The sequence below is a fragment of the Stegostoma tigrinum genome, chromosome 17, assembly GCF_030684315.1.
Source record: "Stegostoma tigrinum isolate sSteTig4 chromosome 17, sSteTig4.hap1, whole genome shotgun sequence".
In the NCBI taxonomy this organism is placed as follows: Eukaryota; Metazoa; Chordata; class Chondrichthyes; order Orectolobiformes; family Stegostomatidae; genus Stegostoma; species Stegostoma tigrinum.
Window position 1 is genome coordinate 52682828 of NC_081370.1, and position 13470 is coordinate 52696297.

A 13470-nucleotide genomic window follows, 5' to 3' on the forward strand; every position below is an offset into this window, starting at 1 on the left:
TTTAACAAAGGCAACAAGAGCATCTAAATGGTTGGTGAAAGAACACCTCCACTCACCTGAATGATCACATATATGCCCTTTGGAGTATCACACTGAACAATAACTTCACAATTACAATTTTCCTAGAATTTGGATCCCTCCAATTCACCTCACCTTCCACCTAGCCTTGCAGACTTATTTTGTAAAAGTTATCTTTTGTTTTGATGCTGAAATAGCTGCACAGAGGCTGATATCCTGTCACTAAGTCGCCCATTATTTATACATGCACAGTACATGGACTCTGACCAGCTAGCTCAGAGCCAGTCCCTAGAGTGAGGAGACTTTGAGATTCTTGTTCATATCTGTCAACCAGGGCTCCCTGATTGATCCTGGTTAATAGCTCCAGTCAGAGATCTCATACTCAATGAGGTCCACCTAAACCACGTTCCAATCACTACAGATGCCTTCTCTAAGCTATTTCTACCTTTTCCTGCAATATGTGAAAGATGACAGTAAGTAGGGGGAAGGATTTGGAGACTATACAGAAAATTAAAACTATTTATACTTCTCCCAGGAAAACATAGTTAATAAAAGTGGTGTAGTGACAAACAGATTTTTTTTGTGTTGGCTTAAAGTAATTTTCTGAGTGCAGCCAGGTGATTGTCCACTTCAATAATACTTTCATCACTGCTTATTTTGCAAGGAAGGAGAATGATGTCACAGCAACTCAGGATTAATTGAAAAGTTATGTGGACGGGTGATCAGATCAGTCTCTTTAAAATAATAAATGAATTTGAGAAGGTAGATACAAAGGAACAATACCCTTTGATGGAGAATTGAATGGACATGATCTTAAAATTATAGCTTTGCAATTTAGAAATGTATTCAGGAAGTATTTGTTCACACCAAAGGTAAAAAAAAATCTGCAGCTCTCCATCTGAAAAGACTATGGACATTGGGTCGGTTAGAGCTTTTGAGTCTGATGATTTACATTAAGTAAGGGTTATTAAGCTACATGAATTAAACACAGGTAAATGGGGTTGAGGCAAGCTCATCCATGAACTGGCCGAATGGTGGACCAGGCTGGAGGAACTGAATTTGTCTACTTCTGTACCTTCCTTTGAAGGCTGTTAGTTGTATTTATTGCTTTTTCCTGAGGCAACATTGAGGAATGCAGCTAAGGGACAATTGAAAATCATATATCTCAGACATGCTGCTCAATTGTACAAGATTAAAAATAGCCTTTGTCTGTTCCAATTCCAGGCAGACTGTAGTTCTTTCCAAACACAGAATCAAGTATTATCTACTAACTTGAGTTTCTCAAGGATGTTCCTTGAAGAAACTGGAGATAAGGTGACAAATTTAGCCTAATTAATGTTTCTTCTGGTTCTAGGGAATAAAAAAATTGCTGAATTGACTCGAAAACAAGAAAGTACAATCTCTGAGCCAAGCCCGTCTTGTTCAAATTCAACCTTTCAATTAATCCTGAGTTGCTATGACATCATTTTCCTTACTCGCAGAAGAAGCAAAGATGGAAGTATTACTGAAGTGGACGATCACTTGGCTACACTCAGAAAATTACCTTAGAGGAACACAGTAAATATAATGCTGACAATTTTTGGAGTTTTAGTTTGAGACTCAGGCCAACATAGTAAATATAATGTTGACACCTTTTGGAATTTTTCCTTGAGAACCGCAGATCATCTTTACCTAGCACTAGCCATACCTCCCTGCCATTATTAAACATTGATCTTTACAGTTTCATGTGAAATGTTAAAGTAGAATTACATTTTTAAAGAATGAAAGATAAACTGTGTTTAAAAAGCTGATATGGTTCCTCCCTTTTCTGTGCTTTAAAACATGTCAGTTTTTGTTTAAACGGAACTTAAACAAGTTTAACGTGTTGAAATAAACTAAAATATTACGCTATGTAACTAAGAAGTGTTGTTTCTTTTAAAGGGATTCTGCAGGTTATGTTATTGAATCGATGATTGTACTGATTCAGAGAAATTTTGGGCTGGACCTTCAGGGTTAAGAGTCTTACGGTTGTAATTCTAATCCGGGTTCTGTGCTGTATCAGCACATGTGGTGCAACATGATTTTTAAAGGCAAGGGTTTGAATGTAGTCCAGTTGGTGGTATTAAAAGCAGCCTGGACTTGGGACTTCAGCATGGAATTCAGTCTAGCCTCAGGATCAGTCAAATGTTTCAGGCCAATGACTGTGATGTAAGGTGGGTGATTTATATATAAATATCTCGAGTTGTGGGTTTAGTCTGTGTCCATGATTGTAATTATTTCTGCAGCCATGGTGTTTATTTTTTAAACACAGTTTGCTTGTGAGACTTCGTGGAGAGTAATGGGATTTTCTTTTCCTTGACTGAGTTTGACAAGCAAATAAACTAAATAGTTGTGTGTTAGGTTTTAGATAGAATGATCCGGAACTTGTTTTTCTTTGGCTTAAGAAAACAACCAAAAAAGCTCTTTTATTTCACATTTTGCAGAAATCTTAGCTGAGGCTGGATGTGAAAAACAGTTGCTCCTAAAGAATGGAGACAGTTTAGAACTGTTAAGAAATAGATTACCTCTGTGTAAGGAGTGCAGTTTTGAAGTGCTAGACCAGAAGTGTTTGGTTAAAACTCTAAATGGGTAATTGGAAGCTGTAGAAATAAACCTAATTATGTGAAGATCGAAGAAAAAGACTAGCAGATTATGAAGATAGAAATTGAAGTCACAGTTACATTAAGGCTATGTATGTGATAAAGAGGAAAATTCTTTCTGGTTTGAGTATTGTAATCATGAATTTACTGCCTATTTTGTGGAAAGATATCACATGAGATGTTTATCATGCTGCAAAGAGAAACCCTGAAGCAAAAACTGATTTTTTTTAAATGTTTGTATCAAGTTACTGAATAAGACCCATATTTTCACCATGACATTGAGCCTCTCCATCAAGGTGTAAATGACACCAAACATCCAGAATTCTATGTCGGGCCCTCAAATCTGGCATTTGTCATTTTCATCAGGTTGGGATTGGGAGGATGGTTTGTAGGTCATGTGAGTGAGTGTTTTGCAGGGGTGACTGGCCACTCAAATGATCAATTGCCTCTGATCTGATGCGGAAATTAAACCGGGTGAAAGCAGGCATGTTCTTAGTGCACTTGATTTGGATAGCCAGGGTACACCTTTGGAGAGTTAAGGGATATGTGTGGATATGGTCCTAGGACAACTTGGAAAATATCAAGATCTGTAACATCTGTCAAAATATGTTTTTTAAAGGAGAACACTCGGGCTGTAATGTTCCTGGATACAGAACTTTAAGTAGTAGAACTTTAAGTAATAGATCCAAGTCCAGATCTTGGTGAAACCTCAAATTGTCTTGTTCCAACTGTCATTTAATGCAGTATGGTAGCACAGCAGTTAGCCTTGCTGTTTCACAGGACCAGGCTTCCTTGAGCGACTGTCTGTGTTGAGCTTGCATGTTTACCCTGTGTCCATGTAGGTTTCCACTGGGTGATGCAGTTTCCTTCCACAGTCCAAAGATGTGCTGGTTAGGCGGATTGGTCATGCTAAAAATTACCCTGTAGTGATCAAAGTAGGTACTGTGCATTCACATTTTGACTGGCAGTGGTAAAATCTCCATGTGGGGTTAATGAGGACGAAGTGAGGGCGGGTGGAATGTTCTTCGGAGTGTCAGTGGGTCAAATGGCCTCTTTCTGCACTGTAGGGATTCTGTTGACTTTATTTTTATCTCCTCTCTCTATGGCTGTTTAGGTACTAGGTCAACTGGCATAGTAAAGGCAGGGAAAATGGTGGTAGGTGGAAGTAGGCACAAAGATGGCATAATATGAGGGCCTATGTGTAGAGTTCATTAAGTAGCATGGATGGGGAATGAATTGTGTGCAGGACTGAAGGGGAGCGAGGGAGACGTGAGGGCTGGAAGAATATATCATACTTTCTTCTTTTATTTTTAATCTTTTTACACAATGCTTGAACCCTGAAATAGGCTTTCCAACCATGCCCAAATCGAAAGTGGGAAGTATGAGCAGCCGTTTTTAAAAGCTAGGTTTGTGTAACTGGAAATTCTCCCACCTCTACACGCTTAAATAGGAATGAAAGTCGGGATTCACAGTGGCTGTCTGATTCACCTGGGGGCATACAACAATCGGTATCTGTAAGAGTCTCTCCTGCTTTAGGAGATTATGAAACATCAGCCAGTCAACCTGCATTTATGCAGTTCATTATTAAGTTATTTACTTGCACTTACTTCATACCTTATTTCAAGGCCTTATTCAAAGCACTTCACAAACAAAGTAGCTACTATACATTCATATTATGGCTAGAAACTTATGCCCTATAAAAGAAAGGAAGAAATAGCTACATACATGAAATATTTGAAATAGTAGACTTAATAAATCAAAGTTTACAAAAAAACTAGATTTTTAAAACAAAGTCTCCTTTAGGGTTCACTTCACACTGTTTCCATGTAAAGGTAATGGGGGTACTTTACTAATTTTTCCCATCTTCCCTAGATAGAACTCAAGATCAAGAACTTTCAATAAGTCATCTCCACTTTGTCTGTGACTCCAGGACTCCCTCTACAAATGTTTCAGTTAAGAATGGAATAGGCATGAATAAAAAAGCATTGTGTTGAATTCATTGTTCACATTATGGAAGAGTTTAATTGCTTATTTGAAAGAAAAATACTCAGGTCTGGCATCATCTTTGGAGAGTGAAACAAATTCAAAATTTCAGGCCAATGATCTTTCATCAGGACTTGGCAAATTAACCAACTGAGCCAGAGGTTTGCAGGTGTGGATCCTACTCCAGGATTTGCGTGTATAATTGAAGATAACATTTCAGTACTGGTGTGTCAGTATTCTGAGCTGACAGCGATGCAAAGTTTCAGAAACGATTTTAAACAGATGTTTTATTTGACTTTTCAGGCAAAAAAAGATGAATCAAGAGATCATTTGTTAAAAAGAAAAGTACTTAAAATGACATTTTTTACAAGTCTGAACATGAGTTCTAATTTGTTTTGAAACAGACCAACAGAATTGGGGGTCAGAACTTCAGATCCCTACTGCCAACTTTGAAGAGGTGCTGGACAATGATGAAGTTGCCTATCAATGGCTGAAAACTCTCCGTAGAATAGGAGTTATGCGTCTGAAGCATGCTCCAACAGAAAAAGGACAAGTGGCTAAACTGGGAGAAAGGATTGGCTACCTGAGGTTGACATTTTATGGGTAGGTAAAAGAAATAATTCAAATCATTATAACATGTTACGGCAAAGTGCAACTTTGAAAAATCAAGCCCTGCATATATTTAGCTATGCCGGACATGTTGCTCTTTGAACTAGTGAGGAAGAAAATTTGAAGCTGAATGGCACAGAGCGTCTTTGAGTTAAAGAAATTCTGTCTGATGAGAGGTCTCTGAATGTTTGAGCTGCAGCTAGTTGCAAAACTGCAAGTGTAAAACCTGGGAATTGAAAGCATCCATCTCTCCCTCTCTGTCCCTCCAAGTGGGGAATAGGATAGAAAAACCAAGGAAGCTTAAAATATTTTTTTTAAACCAGGTCTGGGTCCTATGTTTCAAAGTAAAGAACAACCATTGTTTCAGACAGTAGCGTGGCATCCATGCTAAAAATCAAGAGGAACTGCATGAGATAACTTAATCCACACTTGGCATCTAGACTTTTGATTTTCAGGATGTAATTTACCCAGAGAGTAGTCAAGAGTCAACCATCTGGAGTCACGTGTAGGCCAAACCAGGTAAAGATACCAGATTTCCTTCCCTAAAGAATGTTACTGAACCAAATGGGTTTTTCCAACAATCAACAATGGCTTCATGGCCATCATAAGAACCTGAACTCCAGATATTTTATTGAATTCAAACTTTACCATCTGCCATGGTGAGATTTGAATACAGGTCCCCAGAACTTTAGCCAAGTTTAAGAATTACTACTCTAGCAATAATACCACTAGGCCATTCAAGGCCCATCAAGGGTCCAGCTTTTCCTCCAAAGTGGACTCGTCTGCTGCAATAATTAACAATGGCCTCAGTGAGGGAATTGGGATCAATAGAAAATTAGCATCAAAGTTGCATTTTCATATAGGTGGATGTTTCCTAAAGAAGAATGCCAAAATTGTGGCAGCACATGTGGAAATGACTAGACATTGGCTTGATTGCAGAGAAGCCAGAAAAGGTGGTGAAATTCAAATCAATGTCCAGGGAAGTGAGTGGAGCAGTTTGAATGAAGAATGAAGGAGGACACCTCAGTCAGGAAGTTAGTACTAGAGTCTCAAAGGATGCTTGGCAAATGATGAGGTGTAGTTTTTTTTAAAAAGCTGTATATGTTGAAAGATAAGGGGCAAAAAAAAACAAGTATTCTAATAAGGTCATGTCGCCACCAGAGCAAATTGGACTGTATAGACAAGCCAACAAAATAGTAGAAAACAGGAATTACAGCCTAGCATTTGTACATTAGTCCATGTAAGAAAGACAACCAAATCATTCGTAGTGAAGGTGCGAATGGTAAGGGCATTATTCACAAGTGAGAAAATGTTTTTGAAAGCTACGTACATGATGTCAATGGTTATTTATCTGTTGCTAGGTCAAAGGTTCGTCAGTAGAAGAGGTAAGAATGATGATGAAGAAAATGGGAAGATTGACTTCTCAGAAACAGGCAGGGCAAGTGGAAGTTTTTGATTCACTGAGCCAGCAGTGAGTCCTATGTAAGGCTTGAAAAGACTACTGAAAGGGGCTGTGGGCTCATTCAAAAGGGATTTAATTCTCAGGCACTGTCAAGTACTTTTGAAATGCCTTCTCATTCACAGGAATATTCTTCCTATTAGAAATAATATAGAGTGAATAGGTTTGAGTTGTTTTTGAAGTAAACCAATCTTTTATACTCAACAAAAATGATGGATTCTAGCAAATGAATGTTTTAAAAGAGTCATGGGCCACTCCAGTTTAGAATATGTTCAACAAAAACAAGTTCTATTTGTACTTGAAGTCTCTGACTTTATCACCTCTTCCCTGAACACACTAATTTTTGTACCACTACATTTCCAGAAGAAGAAGCAGTTTTGTTCAACCTGGTTTGTATTCAGTAGCAGTCCCTAGTGGTTACTTTGTCCCATACATGCTCAATTATGAATATAGTGATGAAAATCTTGGAATGTGTTAATGCTGTTATTCATGAAAGAGTTGATTTGCCTTCTGACTTCAATATGCCTGTTGTTGTTTTGAATAAAGGTTGCTTTTAATTGAGTTACACTTAGGTTATAGGTCAAGTAATGGTCTTAAGCTACAAATGCTTAAGTGTGTATGCAGTCCCAGATAGAAATCACACAGTTAAAATTTGAAAAGAAAGTCCCTTCCCATGAATTACTCCCTGGCTTGCCACATGATCTCTCCTCTCTAGCCATGCCATGGTGTCATTATTTAGACTTACACTTACATTTTCAAGTTTCTTTTATAATTTCTTGCATGGCAGTTACTAGCTCTTTGACATTCAATGGCATCACCATATTAAATCCCCCATTATCAAAATCATGGGTTTATCATTGACCAGAAACTAAACTGAAAAAGCCGTATAAATACTGTGGCAACAATAGCAGGTCAGAAACTAGAAATCCTGCAGCTGATAACGCACATCCTGACTCCCCAAAGCCTGACTACTATCGATAAGTAACAAGTCAAGACTGCGATGGACTATTCCTCACTTAACTGGATAAGTGCATCTCTAACAAAATTCAAGCTTTATACCATCCATAAAATAGCTGCTTGATTGGAACAATGTCTATAAGCATTCAGTCACTCCATTACCAATACTCAGTAACAGCATTGTGTACCAGCTACAAGTTGCACTGCAGAAATTCACAAAGGCCCCTTAGGGAGCACACTCCAAATCCATGGCCACCACCATGTAGAAGGACAAGGACAGCAGTTGAATGGGAACACCATCAATTCTAAGTTTCCTTACAAGCTACTCATCATCCTGATTTGGAAATATATTGCCTGTATCACGGGAACTTGCTCCCTAATGGCCTTATGGTGTAACTACACCACATGGACTGTAGCAGTTCACGAAGGCAGCTTACTACTACCCTCTCAAAGGCAAAAGGCAATAACTGCTGGCCTAGCTAATAAACTCGTTTTCCAGAAATGTTTTTTTTAAAAACAAGCTAAAGTGCAACTTAATAAATTCACATTGAAGAAAACCAGGCATCACAAACCTGAGTAAATAAGACAATCAACTATGTATCTCCTGAGCCAACTAACAGATGAAAGGATTGTGAAATTAATGGTGCAAGGACTGAGAGGGAACGTTACTTGGAGTGGGCTCAAAAAGACAATTGAAGAAAAGGGAAGAAGATTAGATTAAAGAATGGAAGAAAAGGAACAAAGAAAATATGAGAAAGTGAACATGTAAGAATATTAGCAGGATGGGTTAGTAAATTTGCAGACGACACTAAGGTCGGTGGAGTTGTGGACAGTGACGAAGGATGCTGTAGGTTGCAGAGAGACATAGATAAGCTGCAGAGCTGGGCTGAGAGGTGGCAAATGGAGTTGAATGCAGACAAGTGTGAGGTGATGCACTTTGGTAAGAGTAACCAGAAGGCAAAGTACAGGGCTAATGGTAAGATTCTTAGTAGTGTAGATGAGCAGAGAGATCTCGGTGTCCATGTACACAGATCCTTGAAAGTTGCCACCCAGGTTGACAGGGCTGTTAAGAAGGCATACAGTGTTTTAGCTTTTATTAATAGAGGGATCGAGTTCCAGAACCAAGAGGTTATGGTGAAGCTGTACAAAACTCTGGTGCGGCCGCACTTGGAGTATTGCGTGCAGCTCTGGTCACCGCATTACAAGAAGGATGTGGAAGCTTTGGAAAGGGTGCAGAGGAGATTTACTAGGACGTTGCCTGGTATGGAGGGAAGGTCTTACGAGGAAAGGCTGAGGGATTTGAGGCTGTTTTCATCAGAGAGAAGAAGGTTGAGAGGTGACTTAATTAAGACATTTAAAATAATCAGAGGGTTAGATAGGGTGGATAGGGAGAGCCTTTTTCCTAGGATGGTGATGGCGAGCACGAGGGGGCAAAGCTTTAAATTGAGGGGTGAAAGATATAGGACAGATGTCAGAGGTAGTTTCTTTACTCAGAGAGTAGCAAGGGAATGGAACGCTTTGCCTGCAATGGTAGTAGATTTGCCAACTTTAGGTACATTTAAGTCGTCATTGGATAAGCATATGGACGTACATGGAATAGTGTAGGTTAGATGGGCTTGAGATCGGTATGACAGGTCGGCACAACATCGAGGGCCGAAGGGCCTGTACTGTGCTGTAATGTTCTATGTAAAATCTAACTACAATTAAAACTGAAGGAAAATTATTTTCTGCACTTCTAATTGCTAGCTGTGACAACAATATTTATTGCACATCTGTTCCTCATCCAAGCTTAGCTATTCATAACCATAATTACCGTGCATTTCAATGCTATTTGGATAGTGAATTCTGGATTAGATTACACCACTTAGAACATTTTCCCCTGACTTACTACCTGTATTCTGTATAGGGCATCAATTCCACCAACTGCATTAGAAGTTATTAAATGAATAGTGATATGGTAAAGCTACTTATAGGTTGATATCCTTAATTAGGAACTCCTTAAAAATGATTATGTACTCATATTTTATAGGTGATCCGGCATCGGGTCCCCGTTATGAAGAGAAAAAAAAAATTATAAACAGATCCCAGGCTTTCATTAGGTGGCTAGGTGACTGAAATTCTGAGAAACTTAAAAATGTTATTTAAAGAGTTGCATTAATACAAACATAAAACTGTGATAAAACTGTTGCCTGTATGCTGGAGTAATCTTTTCAGTATTTCATGACTAAAGAGCAATTCACTACTGTGTTGACAAGTAAATAAAATTTGTTTACTGCAACAGCCATGAAAAGATTATATCCTGATTGCGGCAGTTATTACTTTAGAAAACATATTTGGTCCAAGTTTAAATAAAATTATCCTTAATCTGTTAAAACAAACATTTCTGACTGTACGTAGTTACTAGTTTTAATTATAGAAGATATTACTCTCACATATATAGGAGAGATATATATCTAGAGATTGTTTTCTCTATTCATTAGACATTATTGAACAAATCTGATTAATTTAGGGGCCCACAAGTCATCCTAAACTTACTGCATTTTCAGCATTTTCTGTTGTTGGTTCACTTTTGCAGCACCCACGGTATTATTTTAAATCTTCTCAGTCAACTTAAGTGACTTTCAAACATGAAGAAGGAATGATTGAAATCTTGTCGGGGCAATAGGGGCCTTGAGCTTCGTGAACCAGTGAGACACTCACATTGCTTCCTTTCAGGCAGGTCTTCTGCACTTTGTGTCATTCAGGTACTTGTCAGACAAGTGAGGAGCCCTCCCCTGTGATCAAAGACTACATTCTCTATCTTTTTATCTTCTGCGCAGACCTCCAAGGACCGTAGATGATAGTCACTTACAAAATCAGTGGTCAATGCTAAGCACAATGTCAGAAGGCAACCAGCAGTGAAGACCATTGGAGCAGTCGCACAGCTTAACATTGGTTGAGGACCCTGGGTGTTAAACTCCCCTCCACTGAGGGCTGCTGGCCAGTCAGAACCCACGGGTTCTATGGAACATAATTGCCACCCAGTAGGCGGCTGCTGCTCCCTATATGATATGTACTTGAGGCCTAAGATTCCATGCAATCGCAGAGTATCTTCTGAACCTTGTGAGAACAAGAAATGTGATTGAATCAGGCAAGATTTGGATTCCCTGATGTGGGTTTGAGATGTGGAGATTAAGTCACCAGTGAGTTTGTGGCATATTAGGCCTCACGCCATCTTGTGGCCAGAGATTGGCATCACGTCATAGAACTGATGCCAACACAATGGGCCAAATGGCCTCCAACTGTGACTTATTGATTGTGTGAATATATTTGCGTCGCTTGAATACTCCATAGCGTAAAACATTTGTTTGTTTATGGCCTATCTTCCAGCTAAAGTCAGTAGCACATGGGAGTCTTGTGATAAACAGTTCACTTTTGTTTAAAAGCGATATGAAAAAGTTGGCTTTGACCAGTTGTGTCTGTAATCAGTTAGTTACCTTGTTGAAGTCTGTGGCACAAGGGAGGAGAGCAGGAGAATGATAGGTTGCCTGGAGACTTGGGACTGATGCGAGAGAGTCAGGTGTCACTTTGGGGGTGTGGAGTGGGATTGGGGGAAATGAAGAAGTGCAAAAGGTAAAGGTTCAGCCTAGTGCCCAGAGTTTGGTGGGAACAGTCAGTCACGTCAGAGAAATGAAGGGCCAAAAGTTAATGTCAGCGCTGTCCAAATGTGGGTCCATCACAGGGTTTATTTTATGATGGTGAAGAAATAATGATATAGTTCCAAATCAAAATGGTGTGTAGCATGAAGGTGGAAGTTGCTGAACTGACAGGCAGATACTGCAGATCAAAGTCAGATCCATCGGAGCTGTGTGTGGCCTCACTGGACCTGCCTAAACTAGTTGCACTCAGGTTGGACAAATGTAGAGGTAGTTGATCCAGTTGAATAAGTAGATGGAGTTGTATCTGCTACAATATGGATTGCAATTTGAGTGCCCTAAAGGATATTGCATATAGGAACAGACAACAATGAATATGTGCAACAAGAAAAGGACCAATCATGAAGTAGCTCAACTTATATTTTGTGAAAGGCAAACCTGGTGCCATATAGATACAAATAATTCACAGAATCACTACAAAACAGAAGGTTGCCATTCAGCCCAGATCTGTGAATGACTATTTTACTTAGTGCAATTCTCCTGTCTTCTACCCATAACCACATACATTTTTTACTTGTCAAATTATAGTCTAAATCCCTCTTCATCATTTGAACCAGCCTCCACCACAGTCTCAAGCAATGCCTTCTAGTCCCCTAGTATTTACTGCACGAAAATGTTTTGTCTTACACCACTTTTGCTTCTTTTGCCAATTACTTTAATTTTTTTGTCCTTTTGCTCTTGATCCTTTCTTAAGTAGGAACACTTTATCCCAATATACTCTGTCCAGAACTGTCCTAATTTTGACGACCTCTGTCAGATCTCCTCTCAACCTTTCAACCTTTTCCAAGGAAAACAATCCCAAGCTCTGCAATAACAAGGTGTAGAGCTGGATGAACACAGCAGGCCGAGCAGCATCTTAGGAGCACAAAAGCTGACGTTTCATCAGAAACCCTTCATCAGAAAAGGGACAGGGTGAGAGGGTTCTGAAATAAATAGGGAGAGAGGGGGAGGTGGTTCGAAGATGGATAGAGGAGAAGATAGGTCGAGAGGAGACAGACAAGTCAGAGAGGCGGGGATGGAGCCAGTAGAGGTGAGTGTAGGTGTGGAGGTAGGGAGGGGATAGGTCAGTCCGGGGAGGAGGGACAGGTCAAGGGGGCGGATGAGGTTAGTAGGAAGGAAATGGCGGTGCGGCTTGAGGTGGGAGGAGGGGATAGGTGAGAGGAAGAACAGGTTAGGGAGGCTGGGACGAGCTGGGCTGTTTTGGGATGCAGTAGAGGGAGCGGAGATTTTGAAGCTTGTGAAATCCATCTTGATACCATTAGGGTGCAGAGTTCTCAAGTGGAATATGAGTTGCTGTTCCTGCAACCTTCAGGTGACATTGTTGTGGCACTGCAGGAGGCCCAGGATGGACATGTCATCTAAGGGATGGGAGGGGGAGCTGAAATGGTTCACAAATGGGAGGTGCAGTTGGTTATTGCAAACTGAGCGTAGGTGTTCTGCAAAGCGGTCCTCAAGCCTCGGCTTGGTTTCCCCAATGTAGAGGAGGCCACAACGGGTACAGCAGATGCAGTATACCACATTGGTAGATGTGCAGGTGAATATCTGCTTGATGTGGAAAATCCTCTTGGAGCCTGGGATGAGGGTGAGGGAGTAGGTGTGGGGGTATGTGTAGCACTTCCTGCGGTTGCAGAGGAAAGTGCCGTGTGTGGTGGGGTTGGAGGGGAGTGTGGAGCGGACAAGGGAGTCACGGAGAGAGTGGTTCCTCTGGAAAGCAGACAAGGATGGGGATGGAAAAATGTCTTTGGTGGTGGGGTCGGGTTGTAGATGGCAGAAGTGTCAGAGGATGATGTGTTGGATCCAGAGGTTGGTGGGGTGGTACGTGAGGATGAGGGGGATTCTCTTTTAATGGTTACTGCGGGGACGGGGTGTGAGGGATGAGTTGCAGGAAATGCGGGAGACACAGTTGAAGGCATCCTCAACCCCTATTGGGTGGGGAAGTTGCAGTCCCTGAAAAACGAGGACATTGGAGATGTACGGGAGTGGAATGCCTCATCCTGGGAGCAGTTGTGGCGGAGGCAAAGGAATTGGGAATACGGGATGGCATTTTTGCAGGAAGATGGATGGGGGGATGTGTATTCTGGATAGCTGTGTGAATCGGTGGGCTTGAAATGGACATCGGTTTCTAGGTGGA

At 40.5% G+C, this 13470-nt stretch overlaps 1 protein-coding gene across 5 annotated transcripts in view; it reads left to right on the plus strand.

Annotated features, from left to right (window-relative positions):
* The window catches only part of bbox1 (butyrobetaine (gamma), 2-oxoglutarate dioxygenase (gamma-butyrobetaine hydroxylase) 1), a 177237-nt gene that overhangs the window by 84410 nt on the left and 79357 nt on the right, over positions 1-13470 (plus strand). For all 5 annotated transcript variants that reach the window (XM_048545120.2, XM_059652150.1, XM_048545121.2 and 2 more), the window contains exon 4: positions 5024-5222. In XM_048545120.2, the coding sequence (XP_048401077.1) occupies positions 5024-5222 (199 nt within the window). The remainder of the gene's footprint in view (positions 1-5023; positions 5223-13470) is intronic.